Genomic DNA, 23639 nt, shown 5'->3' on the forward strand with positions numbered 1-23639 from the left:
TTGGCTGTTTTCATGGCTTCGGGTCTTTTCGTGGCTTCGGGACTTCAGCAGTTTGGCTTTTCGCCACTTCCGAATTTCAGCAGTTCGAAACTTCGAGGCTGTCAAGGGGGGCCTGGCTCTTCCGAAAAGTTCAGCACTGCCCAGTCCCCCTTCAGGCCCGGGACACTCATACCCCCCTCTATTGTTTCTACCTGTATATCTGACGAGTCAGCTCTACATGTGTGTATTGAAACGAACAATCTTTTCCAAGATTGTTAAGTCTATGGCCACCTTTAGAGTTGTAGTATTTCTGGGCAGGTGATCTCTGAGGCAGCACACAGACCATCACGAAATGGTGGTTCAAGGTAAGAGATGTAAAAGGGCAATATTTACTTACATATATATATATATATACCAATCTTGGTAAGATTCTTTAATATGCCACTTAATTTGATATAAACTATCTGTTGCTTAAGTAATTATTTCGGTGGTTTTGTTTTCCTTTAATGCATTTGGACAAAACAGTCGCCTTAATAAAAAAAACGGCCATTGACTTTAATGCATTTGGAGCAAAATTAATTGGGAAAATTTTCTCAATGTGTTTGCTAATTTTTCACAGTTTTGCAATATTTTTGCTCGTCACTAATTGTGTGCTGCATTGTAAATGAGGCCTGGTGTTTTTATAACTTATTGGGTTAAGTCTAGTGATGGGCGCATTTGTCCTGTTTTGCTTCACCGAAAAATTTGGACGTTTTCACTCAAAAAACTTTAAATTTGAAGGGTTTTCACAAAAAAATCGTGAAATTTGAAGAATTTCTCTCAAAAATTGTGAAATTTGAAGGTTTTCACTAAAAAATCATGAAATTTGAAGGATTTTACGCAAAAATCGTGAAATTTGAAGGTTTTCACAAAAAAAATTGTGAAGTTTGAAGGATTTCACTCAAAAATCGTGAAATTTGAAGGTTTTCACAAAAAAATTGTGAAAATACAACATTTTCATGGAAAAAACGTGAAAATCAGAAATTGACACCGGTGAATTTTCACCAGCGAATTTTCGTGGGACATTCGCGGATTTATTTGCTGGCGGCAAAACGCCGGAATTCGCAGCGAATTTGTGCCAGGTAAATTTATTCGCCCATCACTAGTTAAGTCTTCTGTTTCACAGCTATCCAAGACAGAAATGGAGGTGAAATACATTCAAAAATATCATTACTATAAAGATCAAACTTCTCAGCAATTTTCTCATTAATAAATGGCTCTTTAATAATTCTGGATAAATATCTGCATATAGCATAATGGTCCTGTCCGAAACAACTTGTTTTGAAATAATATTACACTTTTACAGCAGCAAGCAATCTCTACCCAGAAGCTTTAAAGTTATATTTAAATGTTTCCAAACCTTAATAGTTTTATTGATCAAGCCATAATCATCTTTTGCAGAAGAAGCCAGTATTCTGTTTTATAATTTAATATTTTTTGTTGTGTTTAGACTTTGGCATTTTTCTTAAACTGAAAAATTAAATACGGGAAATTGTACTGATTGCTAGAAAAATATTGGAAGATTCAAGTGTCCATTTAAATGTACTTTAAAGTGGCAGAACACATTAGGGATGTGTAATACTGTGTGCTCTATCCAAGATGAATAGCAGAAACAATATGTCCTTTTGTTCTGCTTGTCTTTAATGGCTGAGGCTGCATTATACAGCAAATTCCATTATCTTCTAGACAGTGGTACATACAGTACACGTAGTTCTCAATGTCACTGAAAACAAATCATTCATCAATATGATGAGCGTTTTGTATTAGGGGAAAAAAGATTAATGAGGACTTGCTTGTGTCTCCTTGACAGTTTCACTTCCAAACATCAACACATCCGCTGTAGATATCAGGATCTTTGCACTAAATAATTAAATACAACTAGGTACTTAGGCATACAATTCTTATCCTAAAGGGATGGTTCACCTTTAAGTTAACTTTTAGTGTGTTATGGAATGGCTAATTCTAAGCAGTGTTTTAATTGGCCTTCATTTCTTTCTTTTTTCATAGTTTTTTAATTGTTTGCCTTCTTCTTCAGACTCTGTCAGCTTTCAAATGGAGGTCACTGACCCTAGGAACCAGATTGCTGAAATTGCAAACTGGAGAGCTGCTGACCACAAATAATAAAAAAAAAGAAAACCAATTGCAAATTGTCCCAGACGATCACTCTCTACATCATACATTATGGGTCAGATTTATCAAGGGTCGGATTTCGATGTAATGGGAGTTTTTTTGAACTCCAATAACTTCGAAGTTTTATTTTTTTTGCCAGAGTAGGTCTATTTTAGATCGAATTCAAATCGCATGAATCGATGTACAGTAACATGCATTCGATCGAATTCGATTTGAAGTTTTTCCAAAAAAAACCTTAGATTTTTCATAGTCCACCAACAGGTTCTAGGAGGTCCCCCATAGGCTAAAACAGCAATTTGGCTGGTTTTAGATGGCGAATGGTGAGGTCAGTACACGATAATTTTCAATATTCGATTTTCAATATTTCGATTTTCAAATTTGAATCGAATTTGGACTATTTCCTAGACGAAAGTACACAAAAATTAGCTTGAAATTCGGATATTTTTAATTCGAATTTTCACTTTGACCGTTGATAAATCTGCTCCTATATGTTAGAATTGTTATCTTAATGCTGATATAATTTTCCATGACAAAGACACTAAAATTTTCAACACATTTTGGGGGCAAAAGAGAACTGATAATAATTGAAAATAACTGATTTATAAAGCATTGAATTTGCTTCTTTGATATTCATAAGAAGGTGAAATGGTTGTTGATATGAGAATTGAAACTACTTTTGTATAGTATAATGTTAGTAAATTGTCATCAGTATATCATATGTATATCATATGTATCATCATCATATAATAAGAAAATATATTTTCATTGAACTGCAACTGCAACTCAATGGGTTGCATTTATTTTGCTATCAAATTTGGATGAATCACCATCCTACAGGCAACAGTTGTTTTTGGGACTGAATGAAGGGATGCACCAAATCCATTATTTTGGGTTTCAATTGAATCCTGAATCCATTGTGAAAGATTTGGCCAAATACCAAGCCCAAAACCATATGGCCATACTAACTACATCTGGTCATTTAAAGGGGCTGTTCACCTTTGAGTTAACTTTTAGTATGGTGCAGAGATGGATATTCTGAAACAATTTGCGATTGGTTTTAATTTTTTTTAATTTGTGGTTTTTGAGTTATTTTGCTTTTTATGTGGTTTTTTTTATCCAGCAGCTCTCCAGTTTGCAGTGTCAGCCATCTGGTTGCTAAGGTCCAAATTACCCTAGCAACATGCACCGATTTAAATAAGATTTGTTAATTTTTTAACCCACTAAATGTACTTTAATGTCTAAGTCCCCCACAATTTCCTTTACATTAAAATACAATTAACATGGATGATAAGGCAAAATGGCAGCTTTTCTAGTCCCAGCCATTTATAAAACCAATTCCCTTTTTTTGACGTCAGATCTTAGTAAATCATCCAAGCCAATAAGGATTCTAAGGAGCAGATTTACTAAAGGGTGAAGTGGCAGACGCTGGTGACAATTCGCCAGCATTACCACCCGCAGAAACATCGCTAATTTACTAGTGAAAGAGATAGGCACTAGCAATCATTTGGTCGATATCGCCAGGCGACAATTCGCTCTGGCGAATGGACGTTACGCTGCAAATTCGCTAAAATGCGGATTTTACTGAATGTTACCTCTTTCGACAGACTTGCCTGCAGCGCATAGATCTTCCTCAATCTTCAGTTCAAAAGACGCCGGCGTCTTTTCATTTTATCAGAGTGATAGCCTGCAAAAATTCTTAAAATATTTTTTTGGGTAACTGGTTCCCCCCATACATTTTCTAACATATGGAACATTAACTATACAGTGGGCTCATGTGTAGGGCATTATAAAAACTCTATTGTCTTTATTAAGGTTCCCTGGACATGTATAATTAACAGTGGAAATTGAATATATTAGCTGCAACATATAACATAAAGACGTCCATTCAACTTTAAATTTCCCGCCGTATGCAAATTAACCTGAGCGCAAGACCTCTAGCGAAACTGCGCTAGGCAGAAATGAACGCTAGTGCATCTTCGCTTTGAATTGCCTTCATTGCCGAAGTAACACTAGCAAAAAGTCACCAGCGTTCGGCTCCCACAATGAAACTCTGCATTCTAGTGAATTAGCGTTGTTCGTGAAGCGATGACTGGCGACTTGTCGCCGGTTGGTGAATCTGCCCCTAAGAGTATATTTCCAAGGGGCTAATTATGATTGTCATAATTTAACATAATCCCCAAGAAAACCGATGCTGTTATCTACATAGTATTCTGTAATGACAGGCATTTACCAACTTTATGTACAGGGAGAATTAGATTTAAATAATACTATTAGGGTAACTGCAAACAAGGAGATTGTTGTCATGGTAAATCTGCAGTACCGATCAAAAGAAACATAACTGCTCAGACTCACCGCATTCTTGTTATTTGAAAAAAGCTAACCATGCAACGTGTGTTTTAATATGGACCAATAAAGATTTCGGCTTTTAACAGACAGTCCAGTGTGCGGAGCTTTGTTTTTCCTTCTCTCCTCCAAATCTGCAGTACCGCAGGTGACGAATTTCCTAAAGATGCCTTTTTTGCCTTTGCCTAGTAAAACACATTACGTGATCCAGCTTAATTGCAAGAAAATTCAAAAGTTGTGTGTTTTGCTTGCAGCAATCTGAAGGTTAAGCAAATGGAAGTCATATTGCCTAGTTGCCTATTGTGTCTCAGATTTACCGGAAGTATTCAGTTCCCTGTAGGGATCCGAAACAATTCACAATTTTTGCACGTTTGCAAAAAATGGTTTATCTTCATGGCATTGGTTGGGAACTGGGAGACTCAGGCCACCTCCCCACCAGCTCCGCACGAGGATATACAGGTGCTCCACTAGATTGCAGCTGTGAGTAAGTAGGGAATTGCTGGTAATATGTGCACAGAGCTAGGAAGGGGAATGGGCTTGTGAATGTGAAATGAGTTTGTACAGGGTTGTTTGGGTCAGTGTCAGACTGGGATGCCTTGGGCCTACCAGAAAACCTAAGACTGTGGACCCACTTTCCAAACTCTTATTTCTCCTCTCCTCACTCTCCTCACTCACTATATTCTTCCATTATTATTATTATTATTTTTTCCCCATAAATAGGTAATGGCCATGAAATAGGCTAAATAGTTAGAAGCAAGAGGGCCCTCTAACACCTATACCCACTGAAAGTTTTCCTGGTATTCTGATGGGCCCGTCCGACACTGGTTTGGGTAGTGGGCCCTTGATGATGCAGCCCTGGTTGGCCCAGACCTCCCCAGGGTGACACTGCTTCCTGCTGGGTACTAAAAATATTTATATTACATTTTGGTCACAGTACCTTGTAGATACATTACTGAGCTGCTGTCTTCTTTTGTTTATCATGGCATTATAGTAACAAGCACATTGGTAATATTGTGGCCATTTGGATTCCTGTGCTTCACATCTTCCATTGACCACACAAATATTGCAGCTGCTAAGTGTACCCCCTCATTTGCTTAGACCAAGACAGAAGTTCAAGAGCCCTAAGGGGTGCAAAAGAGCATCCCTTCTGTCCAGGGCACTCTGCAATATTCAGGGGAAACAGGACTCTATGCTCTGAGTTTTATCTATAGTGCAAGACAAAGTGCAAAGTATAGAACATGGTGGATTGCACCCGTTTTTTTTTGCACTCTGCACCCTGCCTTGCATGTATTATTGAGCTTTACTGACACTGTCTTATATGTCAGTGATTTCTTCTTTGTTATACCAATTTATCCATGCCTAGAATGACTTCCATAATATGCAACACCTACTGACCTACTGGGAATGAGTTACAAAATATAAGAAGCACTTATAGGCTTTAAAGCTTTTCACAAATTAGCCTGGTCGTTTTTAAAGCTCTTTAGGATTTGGCTCAAACTGTATTATTAATTGTATAATAAAATAAATTCTTGGACGTTACTTATTGAATCGCATGAATGGTTTTAAAGAAAATATTTATCACCGTCAACCTGGTGCAAAATCATTTAGTACTCAACGACACGGGCAGATTCGGGGAGATTTAGTCGCCTGCCGACTAATCGACCCTTCTGCGGGGTGACAATCTAATCCGAACTGCCTTCGCCGTGCCTGCCGCCTGCTATAATGGCAAAACGCTAGCGCCAATGCACTCGTGGCATTTCCGAAGTCGCCTGAAGTTTCCTCGTGAGTAGTGAAAAAAAAATCAATAATTGTACCAAATGGTAAACATTCTTACTTTAGTTAACTAAAAGTAATTGCATAGGTCACATGACAGGACTAACAATATTGCTATAAATGTTTTTATATTTCCTTCAAATTGTAATCAATACTTATGGAGTTGTCTATTATAGTACTATTTTTTTTCTGGTTGGACTTTTAAAGGGGAAAACACAATTTCTTTATAGAAAAAAAAAACCTAGATTTTTTCGTGATTTATGGTATTAAAGGAAATGTCAAGCCTTTTTTCAGTTTTGGCATGCCTGTGTAGCCAACCCGAACCGTATTATTTTCACTGTGAAAATTGCCTCTTCCTCCCTGCACTGATGCATTCTTTGTCTCTCTATACAATCATTTACCCGACGGCCATTTTTTCCGGGTTGCGCTCTTCCTGAGGAGGCGTGTTATAGAGGTCGCTGATGATGCGGCTGATTTTTTTCTACCCGAGTCCTCTTTAATGCGCAAAATTAACTAGTAGAAAGTGCTCATGTGCATATCGCCAAGCGCCAAGGCTCTTTCCGAAGGGAGGGGGGAGAGAGTACTGACCGTGCAGAGAAGAAGCAGGAAGCTGCAATCAACCAAACAGCTCAGCGCTTTGCTTTTCAATTACGGGAGTAATAGGTATGTGAAGACTGTAGTGAGGCATGTTAATGATTAAATTCTTGTTGTGGGGGTTGACATGTCCTTTAAAAGTTTGAATAAATAAGTACTCCAACTGAGACTTGCCGGATTCATGTAGAAGCCAATGGTAGATGTCCCGTTTACAATTGGAAGATATACTGATCTTCACTGAGTTTCATACAATAATCTGAAGATTTAATGGTTTTCAGGCGATAATCCTAAAAAGTCACAGGTTTCGGGCATTAATTCCAAAAAAGTTTCAGTTTTTGGTGACAAATCCGAAGAATTTGTACGATTCAGAGTTTTTTCATGATTTTATCCAGTCTTTTCATGAAAATTTACTGATAAATAGGGAGGAAAGTCTGTGCGGATTTGGTTTTCACAAAATAGTGAGAAAATTTCGGATTTTGAAAAATAGCACCCCGACATCTTTGAAATATAAAAAAGGAGAATAGGAGAACTTTATACAGGTTCTGCTATAGAGCAGCAGTAGCTTCAGGTACAACCATGTATGGAGATCAGGGAGTTCACTCACCAGATTTGTAAGCATGGGTTGATATAGATCTAGCAACATACAAACTGATATTTTATACTATTTCAGTACCAGCTGAACTATATCATTTTTGGTTTGCGTGTGACCCTCCTACAATTTGGTTAAATTCTGATGGCGCCATGCTGCAATTCATAATCTAAATGAAATAATGATCATCCAGTTTAAAAGAGAACCTGTAATAGGTAGACCCCCCCTCCCTCCTCCCCCACCAGCCTACCTTCCACCCCTGGTGGAATCTTCTTTCTTCGGTCTTTTTCTGAAGTTTCGGCACATGCGCAGTTGGAGTAAATTCCTGGTCCTGAACCACTGCGCATGCCCCGAAAGTCACAAAAATTTTGGAAACTTTAGTGCCTCTCGGCGCATGCGCAGTTGTTCAGGACAGGAAATTTACTCCAACTGCGAATGCGCCGAAAATGTTGTCAATACATGAAGATTACTGGAGAAGAAGAAGATGGCTGCCGTGAACTCCGAGGCCAGAATCTGCATGGAGGGGTGAGTAAAAAATTAGGGGAACTTGCCGGGGGGGGGTAGGTAGGCTGGGGGCAGGAGGGAGGGGGATCTACCCAGGGTACCTTTAAAGGAGGACTCAACCCCCCACTGATAAAAACCCCTACCCAGTACCCTACATAGTCCCCCCTCCCTGCTCTCCCCCTGCATATGTGATAACTCTCTTTGAATGTCTCCAGGAAGTGAGCACTGTATTGGTGCATTTGCAATTGGAGCAATCTTCCGGTTCTTAGTAACTACACATGCGCCAAAAGTGACAGAAGTTGCAGGAGGGAAGGAAGAGGACCCAAAGAATACCGAAAAAGCCAGAAGATGGCGCCCATGAGCTCCACTGTGCTTATTCTGCACTTATAGGCGAGTATATGATAAAAGGCACTTATAGATGTTATCACTTACGCGGGGGGAGCATAGCAGGGAAGGGGGATTATGTAGGGACTGGGTAGGGGGTTTTATTTGTGGGGGGTTGAGTTCTCCTTTCAGTAAGGGAACCTCAAAATGGATCTAATTAGTAGATGGGCACATTGTACAAATATGCTACTTATGGCAGCTGTGCACCTCTGTAATTTCCCACTTGCTTGGAGAGATTCCATTTAAAGCTTGGAGCTTCTTACATTTTTTTCATTTGAAAAGATTATTTATTTTCAACTATGGGTTCATGTCATGTCATGCTTCTATGTTTTTTTTATGGTATGGTAATCTACCTCCTTACAGCGGTAGAATAAATCTTGTTTTATTTCTTATTCAAACCTAAACAAGCTTTATCTTCAGCAGGTACAAATGACAACTTAAACAAAGTCTTCAGCATAAAGTAACACCAGCTTTCATGCACAGCAAAACTAAAAAACAACTTTCCCATTCAGGGTTCAGGCTCACCTAGCCTTACAAAACTTTTGATCGTCAGCAAGGAGAACGGTTTTCACACACTTTTCCTTTTGCAGACCTCCCGTGTGTCTACCAATACCTTTCCTGAACTCCCAGGGCTCTCTTATTTCTGCTGCAGTAATTAGCCCTCCTGTGCACCTTCTAGGTAACTGAAAAAAAGGAAAATATATCTGTCATCCAGGAACCACCCTTGGAGTCCTGTACAATATATTTAATGATTTGTAAAAAGTCTGCACATGCACACAGGCCCTCGGGTGCGTATATATAAATATGGCATTGCTCTATGCAGACCTGGTTGTGGCATCGCATGTTGGGAGATGTACTGCATTAACAGCTACTGCAGATCACTGCTTAACTGAATATACAAATACAATTTTGATTTATATTATTTTTTTGCTTTAAACATATCACTTGTCCTTGGCTACAGTTGCTACAAGTGTGGCCAAATATGGCCTAACGGACCAAAGAACGGCCTAGAAGTGTAGAATCTATGGTCCTTGATATTCAGATTCTTACTAGCCAACTTCATAGCGGCAAATTCCCTAAGCGGCGCAAATTCGCTAGCGACCGCTTCACCCACTTCGCAACACTTCGCCAGGCATAAATTCGGCCAGACAACTCTAATTCCCTAAAATGTGAAGTTGCGTCCAGGTCGCTGAACGTTGGCAAAGTTGCGCTAGCGTTATTTCGCCAAGCAAAGCGAAGTTGCACTAGCGTTACTTCGACAAGTGAAGCGAAGTTGCGCTAGTGTTGGCTAATTTGCCTACGGTGGGAAGTTCAATGGACATATATGTGGCAGCAAATACATTACATCACAAAAGGCCAGGGAACCTTAATAAAATAAAATAAAGTTGTTATAATGTTGTAATAATGTTATAATGCCCTACACATGAGCCCAGGAACTGTAGGGGGGAACCCGTGTACCCAAAAAAAAACCTTATGGTCTTTTGCAGGCTATCACCCTGAAAAAAGGAAAAGACGCCAGTCCTAATCACTTCATTGCCCTTCGCCTGGTCTGAGGAGACGAAGGCAAGTCTGGTAACGTTCAGTAAAATCCGCATCTTAGTGAATTTGCAGAGTTATGTCCGTTCGCCAGAACAAAAATTCGCCTAGAGTGCGTCTATCTCCTTCCCTAGCGAAGTGACGCCTGTGCCCATTAGGGAATCAGCGTAGTTACTAAATGACGTCACGCTGGCGAATTTTCGCTAGCGTTAGTCACTTCACCCTTTTGGGAACTTGCCCTATAGTCTCTATAGTCTTTAAGGACTTAAATGTGGGACTTTGAAAATGTAATGTCTAGTAGTACTCACACTGCATTTAGTGATATCTGAACTGTCTTTTGAAAGAGCTCAAAATAAGCTGGAACAAATAAAATTCCAATATTAATTATTATATTTGGCATCTGCAATTTTAAACCCTTTCACATTCAGTGAACTGGTATTATTATGTGAATTATTTACAAGGGGAGGAAACATAAGAAGAAGTAGAAAATACATGGAGCTCTTGAAACCTTGGTGTACCCTTGAAGACAAAACCTCTGATTTGGAATTCATTGCATGTCCATTTCTCTTCACATTTTAAACGTATTTTTAAAGGCACATTTATCAAGGGTCGAATTTCGAATTCATGTGAGTTTTGTTTTAACTCATGGGAATTTGATTTAACACGAAATTCGAAAATTCGACGATTTAGTATTAAAATCGAATATGTAAGATTCTGACAAATTTTACTGACTCGAAAAATCTAATTGAATAGAGTTCGACCTCAGACTCGATTCCAGTTTTTTCTCCAAAAAAACCTCGAATGTCAGGAAGGCTACAAACATCACCAAATTGATCCCTGGACCTCTCCCATTACAGTAATTTGGCAGGTTTTAGGTGGCGAATAGTTGAATATGAATTCTTAAATGGCCAGAGTAATATAAATCTCGAAAATCAAATTCAAATTTTTTTAAAAACTCAAATCGAGTTTGGATAATTCCCTAGTTGAATTTGACAGTTTTGACCATAAAAAAAATTTGACCCTTAATATATCTGCCCCTACGTGTTGTAATTACAGACATGACATGAAAACTATAGGTCATGGTACATCATTAGGGATTAAACATTTCTTGCCTTTCTGAATATCTGTTATGATCATTTTCACTTGAATAAAATAAGTGGCAAAGGCAAAATAAACTATATCTTCAGCAAAATGTATTTTTCTTCATAGAGATAGAATGGGTAATTTAACAAATCTCAGACTAAAGGGTAAGGGAACCAATGGGTGAAAAGTTGCAACCATAGGGCTTCTTCAACAAGCATTTGCATCTGGGCATATCTGCGCACTGTACCTCACTCAATATTAATCTGCTGGCTCATGGTGCAGCAGTGCCAGGCTGGTAGGTAAGGAAATACCTCCCAACTGTCACATTTTCAACGGGACAGTCCCACTTTTGACAGCTCAACCCGCAGTCCTGCGTTTGTACTGAAAAATCCTGACTTTCTCTGCACTGAACAGAGAGCCCAGAACAGCCACCAGGTGCAGCTAAGATACTTTTGTAACAATTTGAGATAAGCCAATAAGTAATTGTAACAATTTAGATACAAAAATTGTAACAATTTAGACACAAAAATATGGTCAAACTTGCATAACCTTCCAAATTTTGCAACATAAACATGGTAATTAGGGGGTGTGGCCTGCCACACAAATGGGTGTGGTCAATTTTTTTTCATACACCGACTTTTTTGGTCCCTCTTTTTGATTCCAAAATGTTGGGAGGTATGGGTAAGGGCACCTAAAGCATGCCCTAACTTGCACTAACTTAAAACATATTCCCAAAGCGCTTGTAAGTAGTGATGTTTGGCGAATTTGGGCCATTTCGGTCATGAAAAATTTGCGAAACGCACCGGCGTCTCATTTTTGTCGTCGGCCTCCATTTTTGTCGCCAGCGTTCGTTTTTTTTGGATGCTGGTGCACATTCGCTGGCAAAAATGCGCCAGCATCCAATTTTTTTCATCAAATTTTCACTGCGGTTTCGCAAATTTATTCGACGGCGGCGGATCGCAGGAATTTGCCTCAAATTCCCGCATGGCGAAAAAATTCCCCCATCACTACTTGTAAGTTAAAAAGTACAAGTTTATTACATATTATAAAAAATCAAACAATCCCCTTATGGCGCCTAACTTGTTTCATGCTTACCTAGCACTTAGTCATAGGCAATCTAACTCGCACAAAGCAACAATAGTAAATAAGATGAGATAGGTTCAAAAGTGAAAAGCACTTCCTTATGGAAACAACTGGCAGTGTCAAAATTAGGAGCAGACATAATTATGAAACTTGCACAGCGCATTGTGGTAGTCAGTATTTTTACCCAATATGCAAGTACAGGTATGATATCTGTCATCCAAAAACCCATTATCCAGAAATCTCCAAATTATAGAAAGGCCATCTCGCATAGAGTACATTTTATCCAAATAATCCACATTTTTTAAAAATGATTTTCTTTTTCTCTGTAATAATAAAACAGTACCCTGTACTTGATCCTAACTAATATATAAGTAATCCTTATTGGAAGCAAAACCAGCCTTTTGGGTTTATTTAATGTTTACATGATTTTGTATTAGGTATGAAGATCCAAATTACGGAAAGATCCATTATCTGGGAAACCCCTGTTTCCGAGCATTCTGGTTAATTGAAAACATTGAAAATAAAATTGAGACCTGAAGAGTGATTTGCAGATCACAAAGGGGATGGGGAGTGGACAGGGTCTGGGTGGGCATGGGTGGGTTTTTTTGGTATAATGGGCACATCTGGGAAAGATCAGGGGCATGGGTACTCATGCAGATACCAATGTGGATATAACTCCTACCTCCTTACTGGCCTCACTCACAAGTGATTACTTACAAGTTATCACCACACTAGTATTTATTAGTATATAAAAGACAATTTAACAGAACTGGTGATTTATTTGGGCCACAAACAAGCAAGGTTACAGGACTTTACATCAGCCCTTTATCAAGCCTAAAAACTAGGTGCAACAATCCGCAATAAATAAGTGCATTAGGGGAAGGGGTTACATATCTTCACCTCTCAGAATCAAGCATACAACTCCCATTTTTTTCTTTTTTTGCTTGAGCTGAGTGGATTTACCTTTTACACAGGAATCTAAACCCATTGTATCCTACAGAGGTTATCTGCTATGTAATCTATGTCTTTTTTTCTTTTTTCCAGACTGAATAGCAACCCCCATGTTTACACAGCAGCTTATTTATACACCCTATAAAAATGTTTCTAAAGCAAACATGCCAGTTTTACCAGTGCAGCAGTTCATTATATTTTTGCAACTTTAAATCACTTTGATTTTTTCAAGTCAAGAAGTGCATGATTTTTTTATGAACAAACGGGCTGTCAGTGCAACAAGCACAGAAGTGTAAGGAGAATGTTTGGATGCAAATACCTTCAACGAGTAGTGTAAATACACATGTCCATGGGTCCGTCTAAGCTCAGGCGTACTTGCACATGAGATCATAAATAAGCCCTAATACTCAGTACAGGTATGGGATCTATCAACCTGAATCCCAGAAAGCTCCAATTACAAGAAGTGGAGAGATGCCACTAAACGCGTAAAGCGCACGATCTGTCTAAATGGTGAAACATTGAAACTACTATTTTTTAATATGGATCATTAAAGTATAAATTTTTAAATACACCACTACTGATGCCCTGTAAGTCGCTTCTTTTTACCATGGAATTGGTCCGCCTTGGGACGGAAATTACGTGCAGCACGGAGGTGAGTGTGTGAGAGGAATGTGATGCTCCCTGTATTTGGATGTTTGACTGCACCAATTACAGGAAGGTCATTTCCCATAGCCTCCATTTTAATCAAACAATTCAAAATTGTAAAACATATTTTCTTTTTCACTGTAACTAAAATACAGTACCTTATAATTGATCCCAATTCCTAACAAAGATCCTTATTGGAAGAAAAACAATCCTATTAAACAATTAAATTAATTTTATGCGTAAATGTTTTTAGCAAAGTTATATTGCTCCGTATTACAGAAAGACTACTTATCTAAAAATAATTCCAGGTACCAAGCATTCCAGATAATAGATACCCTTTCTGCATTAAAATCATTACATGATCGTATTCCCTCCTTCAGTTATAATACATGTCTATCCAGTATATATTGCATAATATTATCTGTGGATTGTTTGTGGGAAGGTGAATGCTGCTTTTAATGTAGCCAGACTGCTGTCAGGTAGACAAGCGATGCCACAGTGCAGTAAGGTCTTTATGTATGCACTGCATGCCTTACTGCAGAACCAATTGTAAGCTTCGCCTTTCCCCCATTAAGTGGAGTTTACCACAAACTGGGAAAATGGATGCTTCAGATACCGAATAAAAAAGGGTAAATCAGATATGGCAATTTACTCATTGCATGCAGTATTTTAATCTGCTGTAGCTTATAAAATATATATACATAACAGCATGACGAATGTGGAATGCAAATTGCCTGCAGTGTGGCCCATTGTCATCAACACTTTGCATGCTGCTGAGATGGAATGAGGTTGATTTGCATGGATGGAGACAAGCTATGGTTTCATGGGCCGTTGTACTGTAGATGTGAGATGCATGGAGCCTTTAACCCGGGGCACAGAGCAGCAGGGGAAGAAACAAAGACGAACAGGGGGCTGCACAAGAGATGCTTCATTTCGGAGGACAGCACCACAATGCTGCTTAATTATTTAAGGGTAGCTGAAAATGTGAGTATTTATTTTGCTTAAAGTAAAACCTATGCTCCAAATTAAGCTCTAGCCTTTTTTTATTATCACCAAACAACAAGCTTGCATATCTACATTACAGTTGGTTCTACAGTTATGAAAGATCTAACACAGCCCTTCCCACTGGCAGATATTAGCCACACATAAATGGTTTATTTCAGTAGGGGGGAATATTAAATGCTGATGAATCTGGTTTTCACTTTATTTTTATTGACAATGCTAATTCTGCATATCTGAATATGTAATTCTTGTAATGGAGTCTGTAAGAAAACCAGAATATGCTTCCAAAAATAAATTTCAGCCTTCTGCGAGACGGAGCTGCACAAGGAATGTGTTGAATGCATTGGAAAGGGAGGTGAGAATGTTCGAAAAGGGTTTCCAGCTTTCGCTCTGAGTAAGGAGAAATTTCATTGGGAATAAAAATATAAGCAGGAAAACCAAAATTTATAGGACAATAATCAAATAAGGGATCAATTCAGAAATTAAATTGTAGATATTGAAAGCATCACACAAGAAAACCCAACCTGACCCATTTCTTATTCTATAATCCCTGCTGAAATCAGTGCTGTTTATGTAGGTGTTGTACAGACAGGGATTGTGTTTTAACACCTGCGAGTCTGAATGTGAGCAGCACATTTAACATGACTATTGTGAGCAAACTGTATTGTAGATCAATGCTTAGCAGGCTTTCCCAGGAATACCAGTAGTTATATGTTAAATGAAAGAGAGTGAATTTGGGATTTCCCCTATTCTAACGTCAGTTCTATGATCTCAGCTGTATGAAGAAAAAAAAAACTACACACACACAATGGTGTTTACTGCACGGGAGGTTTCTATGGTTAAAATGTCTCCGCTGTAGTTGTGATGCTGTTCCTGTTGGCACTTGTTTCACACCGGGTGAATAATGCAGTAGATGGAATATTAGATTTTCTAAGATTCTTTTATAATGGATCATATGTCAGCTTGCTTTCTTCTGTCAGTAAAGGTATCCAATTGATTCAAGCCTTGATAATCGGGAAGGTCATTTGTCATGCAGAATACACTTGAATACACATTTCATTTGTCTCCTGTGACCTGGTGGGCAGGAGGCACAAGCCTGTTTCATGCAAATAGGGTGGAGATCAACCTCATCCCCAAACAACAGAATGGGTGTTGGGCTTGCAATATGACACTGGCTTAGTATTACACCATGGAAACTTGAGAGCGTCTCTGATTTAACTGTGGTCTATGGGAATTTGTATTTTAATCTTTTTAATGCCAGAAAGAACCCCAAAAGGACTTTTGCTTTCACCACAGAGAAAGCTGCCCATTGCATTAGCTCCATAACCTGAGCTTAAATTAAATATTGAGTCAGTGCAGCACTGCTAGCACATGTGTCCCTTTTACTGTCTGTTTCAAAATATTATACAAAGTAATTATATATTGGGTGTTAGATAAAACCAACATTTGCCATAAATTGTGCTTACTGATTATTTACAAGTACAATTAGTAAGCTCTGTTACGTGATATTCTGTCTGTATGCATTTACATTGTCCTTTCTTATTGGGCTCAGCTGCCAATGCATCACCGTTAGAAATCTTAATGAAACACTATATAGCATTCCATCCACAATGCTATAACTGTCTGTTTCATCACTGTAGCTTTCCCTGTTATGTGGGATGTGCTCTGAATGCTGCCTCCTGCTTTGTTGCAGTGCAGAATAGTGAGGCATCATAAAACAGGCTGGCAATGGGGGAGGCTGTGTCTACTGCATCTGGAAATTGGGTCTCTGCAGATGTTTCATGATGTACCAGCCTTACCTAGCTCCTGTTTTTTCTCTTTCTTGCCAGGCAACGTCACACCTCCTGAGGACACCAAAGCAGTCTTTTTTTTTTTTTTGCTGAGCTTAGCATCTACCATCTAGCATATTATATGCTTTAAACAGCAGCATATCTGTTTTCAAGTAAGCCCCGTGAACCCAATCCTGCCCTTCCAGTAGCATGGTGCTCTCTTCCCAAGGACACCTCTCACTTTAAATCATTGCCTTTTATTTTTTTATATTTAGGACAAACAATTTATAGGATGAAATATACCCTGTTTTTGTGTCTTGCATTTCCTGGAGCACTGGATCAGCTTTGTCTTGTTACTAAGAAACCTCGAGGTTTGCTTCCGAAGGTAATGTATTCAATTGTTACATGTTCGCTTTTTGCATGAATTCACTTTTGCTGTGCTGCCGCATTTTCTTGTGTCAGTAGGCGCAGCTGCTTTTTAGGGACCATGATCAGTTTTATTTGGGCAGAGAGATGTGTCATTGGTTGCTGTGATTAGAGTTGTTACAACCATGTTTTAGCATAATGGTTTGTTATTTCCATTAGTTAAGAATGGTCTGTCTCTTCTATTATGAAGTATAGATGATATGATTAGCATGATCGAGATATTATCGAGATAATATGATAGTATCATATTGTCACTGGTTTATAGTAGTCACACTTAATATGGAGATTAGTAGCATAATTAATACATTTACAATGTACACCAGAAAATATTTCCTTTTTTCCTTACATGCTGACATAATTCCTGGAGTGAACAGCCATAAATAACTGTATTTAAAATCGCCAGTAATCCAGAAGTGTTAAGAAAAAAGTATAAACCTAAAATCTTCTCTTTGGATAATAATACCTTGCAGGCATTTAATTTCAGGCAGGCAATGTATTTACTCAGTAAGCTTTCGGTTAATTGTTCCTTTGTCCTTGGATTGTTGGAATGCTGATACTTGTATCCCTTGAGAGACTAAATGCAATTGGAAGTAGATAAGGAAACTGATATCAGGGATCAGTGACAAAATACTGTAAATCTATGATCTTAAATATGACTATTAATAGTAACACATAAATATACATCTATCTATCTATCTATCTATCTATCTATCTATCTATCTATCTATCTATCTATCTATCTATCTATCTATCTCTCCATCTATCTCTCCATCTATCCATTTATCTGTTGAATTTGTGTAATATTTGTATCCTTATGAACTTATTCATGGTCATGTCATATGAAGTTCTTAAATTATTATTACTGTTATATCCCACAGAACACACCTTTAAAACATTTAAAAAATGACTCAAATATAGAAATAATTTTCTTTTCTTTCCTAGGTGAGAAGCTGTTCACTTCTCATCACTTCTAGAAACCATTTACGATCTTGACTGCACACATTTCCAGAGAGCTGGAGTGCAATCCACTGCCAACAGTCAGCCAAAAATACCAAGCAAAGCTTTATCTGGCCCCTAGCTATGACCGTTGCAACTGGAGATCTGACAGATGAAGCATCGGCTTTGCCAGGTCACCCACAGGACAGTTATGACCCCGAACCAGACCATGAGTGTTGCGAAAGAGTGGTTATTAATATTTCAGGACTGCGGTTTGAAACTCAGCTGAAAACTTTGTCTCAGTTCCCTGAAACTTTACTAGGGGACCCTAAAAAAAGGATGAGATACTTTGATCCTTTGAGGAATGAATATTTTTTTGACCGAAACAGGCCAAGTTTCGATGCTATCTTATATTTTTACCAGTCTGGTGGCAGATTAAGGAGACCTGTGAATGTGCCCTTGGATATATTTTCAGAAGAAATCCGGTTCTATGAACTTGGTGAAGAAGCCATGGAAATCTTCCGGGAAGATGAAGGATTTATTAAAGAAGAAGAACGCCCTTTACCAGAGAATGAATATCAAAAACAAGTGTGGCTATTGTTTGAGTATCCTGAGAGCTCAGGACCAGCCAGGATTATAGCTATCATATCAGTTATGGTTATATTAATCTCAATTGTCAGCTTTTGCCTTGAAACTTTGCCAGTTTTCAGAGATGAAAATGAAGACATGCACGGAAGTGGAGTAAATTACTACTCATATCCCAATAGCACAGTGCGATATCAAAAGTCAAATGTTTTTACGGATCCTTTCTTTATTGTGGAGACTCTGTGCATCATCTGGTTCTCATTTGAGTTTCTGGTTCGTTTCTTTGCCTGCCCAAGTAAAGCTGGCTTTTTTACCGACATCATGAACATCATTGACATAGTTGCAATCATCCCTTACTTTATTACACTTGGCACAGAGTTGGCAGAAAAACCTGAAGATGGGCAACAGGGCCAACAAGCAATGTCTTTAGCGATTCTTAGAGTTATTCGACTGGTTAGAGTATTTAGGATCTTTAAGCTCTCTAGACATTCAAAGGGTCTACAAATCTTGGGGCAGACTCTCAAAGCCAGCATGAGGGAATTGGGACTCCTAATTTTTTTTCTCTTTATTGGCGTTATTCTGTTTTCTAGTGCAGTGTTTTTTGCTGAAGCTGACGAGAGAGATTCTCAGTTTCCCAGCATCCCAGATGCCTTCTGGTGGGCTGTAGTTTCCATGACAACAGTAGGCTATGGAGACATGGTCCCTACAACAATAGGTGGCAAAATAGTAGGATCCCTGTGTGCAATTGCAGGCGTATTAACCATTGCCTTACCTGTCCCTGTCATAGTGTCCAACTTCAATTACTTCTATCATAGAGAGACAGAAGGGGAGGAGCAAGCACAATATCTGCAAGTAACCAGCTGTCCAAAGATCCCTTCATCCCCTGACCTTCAAAAGAGCAGAAGTGCCTCCACTCTAAGTAAATCGGACTACATGGAAATTCAAGAAGGGGTAAACCATAGCAATGAAGATTTTAGAGAGAAGAACTTAAAAACTGCAAATTGCACATTAGGAAACACAAATTATGTTAATATAACCAAAATGCTAACTGATGTTTAAATTACTTTTTCACCGCAAATCTGTCTGGGACAGTTTCAGAGTTTGTGTAACGCAATAATATGCTAGGTCTTATTTCTAGGTGTGCTAATTCTGCATGGGAAGCAATATCTGTGTAAGTGATGTCTTACTGCATTTCTAACTTGACTATAACTCACAGAATATCTATTGGCAGCATTACTGCGGTTACATTGTTTCCCAAAGACAAGCACGTTAGATGTAATTTGAGGTCACTGTCAAAAACTCATGCAGGTTACAACTAAAATGTGTAAGCTTGAGACTTCACGAGAAAAACAAACAAAAATTTTTTTGCACTTTAGAAACCTATGTAAAAAAACCCAGGAAATTACATTTCATGCTTTAATGTTTATTCCCTTGGATACCAATACTTTAGGTCTTAAATGAATGGTAATGCAATGGCGAAATGCCCAGGAGATACATATTTATATATTTCCCCAAGGGGTTTAATTGCTATTTAAAAAAAAAGGCCTTCTGAGTTTTCTTGAATAACATATATTTTTATGGTATTTGTATATTAAAATGCTGATATTATTTTTAAAGCAAGAAGGATTTCTAAGACAGAAAGCTGCTTCACTGCCATTGCAGTGTGTCTGTGCAGAAATGTGACACAATAGCAATCCTGAAATCATATGGGCTTTGGCATGCATACTCAGTATATTCAATACCATGTATCTAAATGCTTTAAGCTGTTTGGTCTGTAGCTAGGCCTGCCACAATATCAACAACCAGTCTTAAATATATAAGAGTTTTGATACAAGAATGCATGAAAAATGATAGTGGCACAAAAGTCTAAGTAGCCTACAGCAATGATTATAACATTAAAACCAGGACTAAATTAAGTGAAAGTGGAAGAAAAATTAGGATATAGGGTTGCACAAATACGCCGGACCTATGTAAAATAAGTGCATGCATGCTATCTGTTCTGACAGCGATTGTCTAGCAGGTGGAGAATATGGGTGTAATGCCCTGTAATCATAAGGCGTCATGATCCCTATTAGATGGAAAACTACTTTGACTCATTCCATTTATATTACTTGGGAGGGTTGTAAATGATAGCTTAAATTCCACAGATCTCTAACAGGTCTTACAGGTTTAGAGATGTCCTGTTAGTAATATTATTTCTAAAAATATCTACTCTGATTGACATTCCATTTATTAAGCATTGTATATCAATTAAGAATGATGCATGAATAGATATATATATATATATATATATATATTGCATGCAGGCAAATATAGTTAATCACACTTCTCTTGCACACACATATTTTTTTAGCGAAAAATGATCAGCTATCTGTGTAGCTGCATCCATGTTTATAGTCAGGCCCGGACTGGCAATCTGTGGGTTCTGGCAAATGCCAGAGGGGCTGCTATAAGGTGCCATAGAAAGTCAGCATTTAGTGGGCTGGTGGAGGCTGTTTGGGCCTCTGCGTGGGCTGATTGGGCCTCTGTGTACCTGAAATGCCAGGGCCTATTTTCATTCTCAGTCCGGACCTGTTTATAGTATTTATACTCTTTAAAGGTATTATTTAGAAAATTTCCTTATAGGAATCAATAGGTCAAATCAGGAAAAAGGGACATACTGATTGTACATTTTAAGAGACTTAAGCTATTTCTGGGTATATTTTGCAGCAAGGAATGTACATACGTGCAAAGGCACTTAGTCATGCTTAAAAGTCTAAGTACTGTATCACTTGCATTGTACCTAATAATACTAATATCCTTGTTATATGTTTATGTACAATATCCTTGTCTTATATATGCACAGTACAACTGGATTAATGCAAAACACAGAAAAGAGTGTTTTAAAAATACATTGACATATATATATATATATTCCAGGCATCGTCAACACAAATAATGTTATTTGCCATGATAAAGATGGCATTTTATGCATTGCACAATGTATATATCTTTATGTATGTATATATATTTGTGTATACATTTATACATACTGTATATGTATAAAGGTGTACATGCAGAAATATCTGGGAAAAGTCCACATAAAGAGAACAGTATCATTTGGCAACAGAATTTTATTATTAAAAAAAGAATATGAACTGCAGTAATTGGATGGATGCTTTTTGAGGATTATATTCTGCATTAATGTCAACCATATTCTATAATATTTATATATAATTTTCTTGGTATAGCACTATTTGTGCATTCAGGCTGACGAGAGCCTATCCTCCAAACTTGCAGTTTTTGATTTGATGAAATGAGGGAGCAGGACACTGATCTAATGCTGCAAAGAAGTTAGTTAAGTGAATCATCCAGTTATAGCACAATGTATGTACGGTGTATGGAGTCAGCGGTAAATGTGAATAACTATGTCAAGGCTCTTTTTGTAAATGAGTGTCTGGTCTGATGATTAGCCAATCACAGAAGCCACACAACTTCATTTTTTAAAACTTTTTTGTAGAAAGTAGCACATAAAACAGAAACCAGTTTAGTTAAGAAAATTGACCAAGATACATAAGTTTTTACAACCTTGGTGGCAATTTTTGGGTTCCTTCAGTGGACTTTATGTGCACAGCAGCCTTTCACTCAAAGCATCACACACTTACTAAATTATGAGCATGGGAAGTGATGCCATCCCCACTATGAACAGTCTAGCTGCAGCTTGCACCAGATTTGTGCCAAAAAGTTCACCCTTTTTTGGTGCATCAATTTGTATTGGATGAAACTCCCTATGTGGCTGCAGTGACGTTGGTATTGTGCAAAACAGCATTGCATTGTGGTGAAAGGAAGTCAACCCCAAAAAATGTTTTGCCTAATTAAGAAAAACATAATTCTAAGCAACTTTGCAATTTACATTCATTACACATTTTCTATGGTTTGTAATTATTTGTATATGTATTGCTATTGGAAGCAGCATTTGTCTGTCCATTTCTATTCTCTGGCCTGATGTCTCAGTATGTTGAAACAATTTAAGACAAGGCAGCTGATTAACAGGCCTGTTTTTACCGGGGGAACTAAGACTTTTGCAACATTTGTTTAAAAAGTATAACTAATGCTACTTTAAATAGCAATTGTTTTTACAAATAACGTTAAAAGCACTTAAAATATGTAATAAATGTATATTGGAAAGTTGCTTAGAACTATGTTTTCTTTTATTAGGTAAATATTTATTTTACAGTTGACTGCACTTTAAAACATGGCGATTTTGTACTTTTCACACTGCTGTTTTGGTCATAAACGACTCCTTTTCTACATAAATTACCCCTTTTTCTCCTAATTGAAGTTAGACAGAGTTTCATTTGTATGTGGCCAAACATTGAGGGCCTATAGGGTCTCTATGTTGGTCAATAATGTCTTTGGGATGTTGAGCCACTTGAAGGGATTCCAATAAGGGATGCACCGAATCCACTTGTTGGGATCCGGCCGAAACCCCAAATCCTTTGTGAAAGATTTGGCCAAATACCGAACTGAATCCTAATTTGCATATGTCAATTAGGGGCAGGAAAGGAAAAAGTTGAAGCATTTCTTCTTTTGTGACGAAAAGTCACCTGATTTCCCTACCTGCCCCTAATTTACATATGCAAATTAGGAATTGGCTTGGTCAAGTACAAGGATTCAGCCGCATCTGAATCCTGCTGAAAAAAGGCAGAATCCTGGCCAAATAAAATAAATCCTGGATTCGGTGCATCCCTAGTTCCAAATAAAAACAGTTGGCATACATTTACATAGAGGTTTTTTTAACCATAAAACCATACCATATTTACTTATTCATAAGAGTTTATTGATGGTACATGAAGGTTTCCACATATGCCATAGGATGAGCCATGCCTTAGAATAATCTAGTTTTGAGATGTTGTACCATGTTAGCCATTGAAAAAATGCAGAAAATATAAAGTTTAGTGATACATTTTATTGGCTATCTGAATAAGTAACAATTGCAGTGCACACAGGCCCCTTCTTCAGGCTATTCTGTATTTTGCCTGAAGAAGGGCCTGTGTGCTCTGAAAGCTTGCAATTGTTACTTATTCAGTTAGCCAATAAAATGTATCACCAAACTTTACATTTTCTGCATTTTAGAATAATATGTAAGCCAAACCTTTAGTCGTCAGAATACAGTATAAATGCTACATCTACAAAAAAAAGTTGTGCTCATAATGTCCGCATTATGCAATCAATAAGCTGTTAAACACAAACTGTCTTCATTTAACATGAACTGTAATTAGTTACCTTTTCAACACTGGAAGCAATTT

At 37.9% G+C, this 23639-nt stretch overlaps 1 protein-coding gene across 3 annotated transcripts; it reads left to right on the forward strand.

Moving 5' to 3' along the window:
• Nucleotides 1-14240: 14240 nt before the first annotated feature.
• On the forward strand, nucleotides 14241-23306 carry kcna2.S (potassium channel, voltage gated shaker related subfamily A, member 2 S homeolog). 3 transcript variants are annotated; one of them, XM_041583715.1, is made up of 3 exons: nucleotides 14241-14617; nucleotides 16465-16789; nucleotides 17773-23306. In XM_041583715.1, the coding sequence occupies exon 3, from the start codon at nucleotides 17911-17913 to the stop codon at nucleotides 19408-19410; it is 1500 nt and encodes a 499-aa protein (XP_041439649.1). In that variant the 5' UTR covers nucleotides 14241-14617; nucleotides 16465-16789; nucleotides 17773-17910; the 3' UTR covers nucleotides 19411-23306. The 3 variants fall into 3 exon arrangements, with proteins under 3 accessions (XP_041439649.1, XP_041439651.1, XP_041439650.1); XM_041583717.1 differs by having other exon boundaries at nucleotides 16680-16789; XM_041583716.1 differs by lacking the exon at nucleotides 14241-14617 and having other exon boundaries at nucleotides 14633-16577; nucleotides 16680-16789.
• The last annotated feature ends 333 nt before the right edge of the window (nucleotides 23307-23639 follow it).

This window comes from Xenopus laevis, chromosome 2S (assembly GCF_017654675.1).
Source record: "Xenopus laevis strain J_2021 chromosome 2S, Xenopus_laevis_v10.1, whole genome shotgun sequence".
Lineage (NCBI taxonomy): Eukaryota > Metazoa > Chordata > Amphibia > Anura > Pipidae > Xenopus > Xenopus laevis.

Excerpts from the sequence above, each read along its gene's own strand:
- kcna2.S (XM_041583715.1), top strand. The coding sequence starts at position 17,911 with ATGACCGTTGCAACTGGAGATCTGACAGATGAAGCATCGGCTTTGCCA.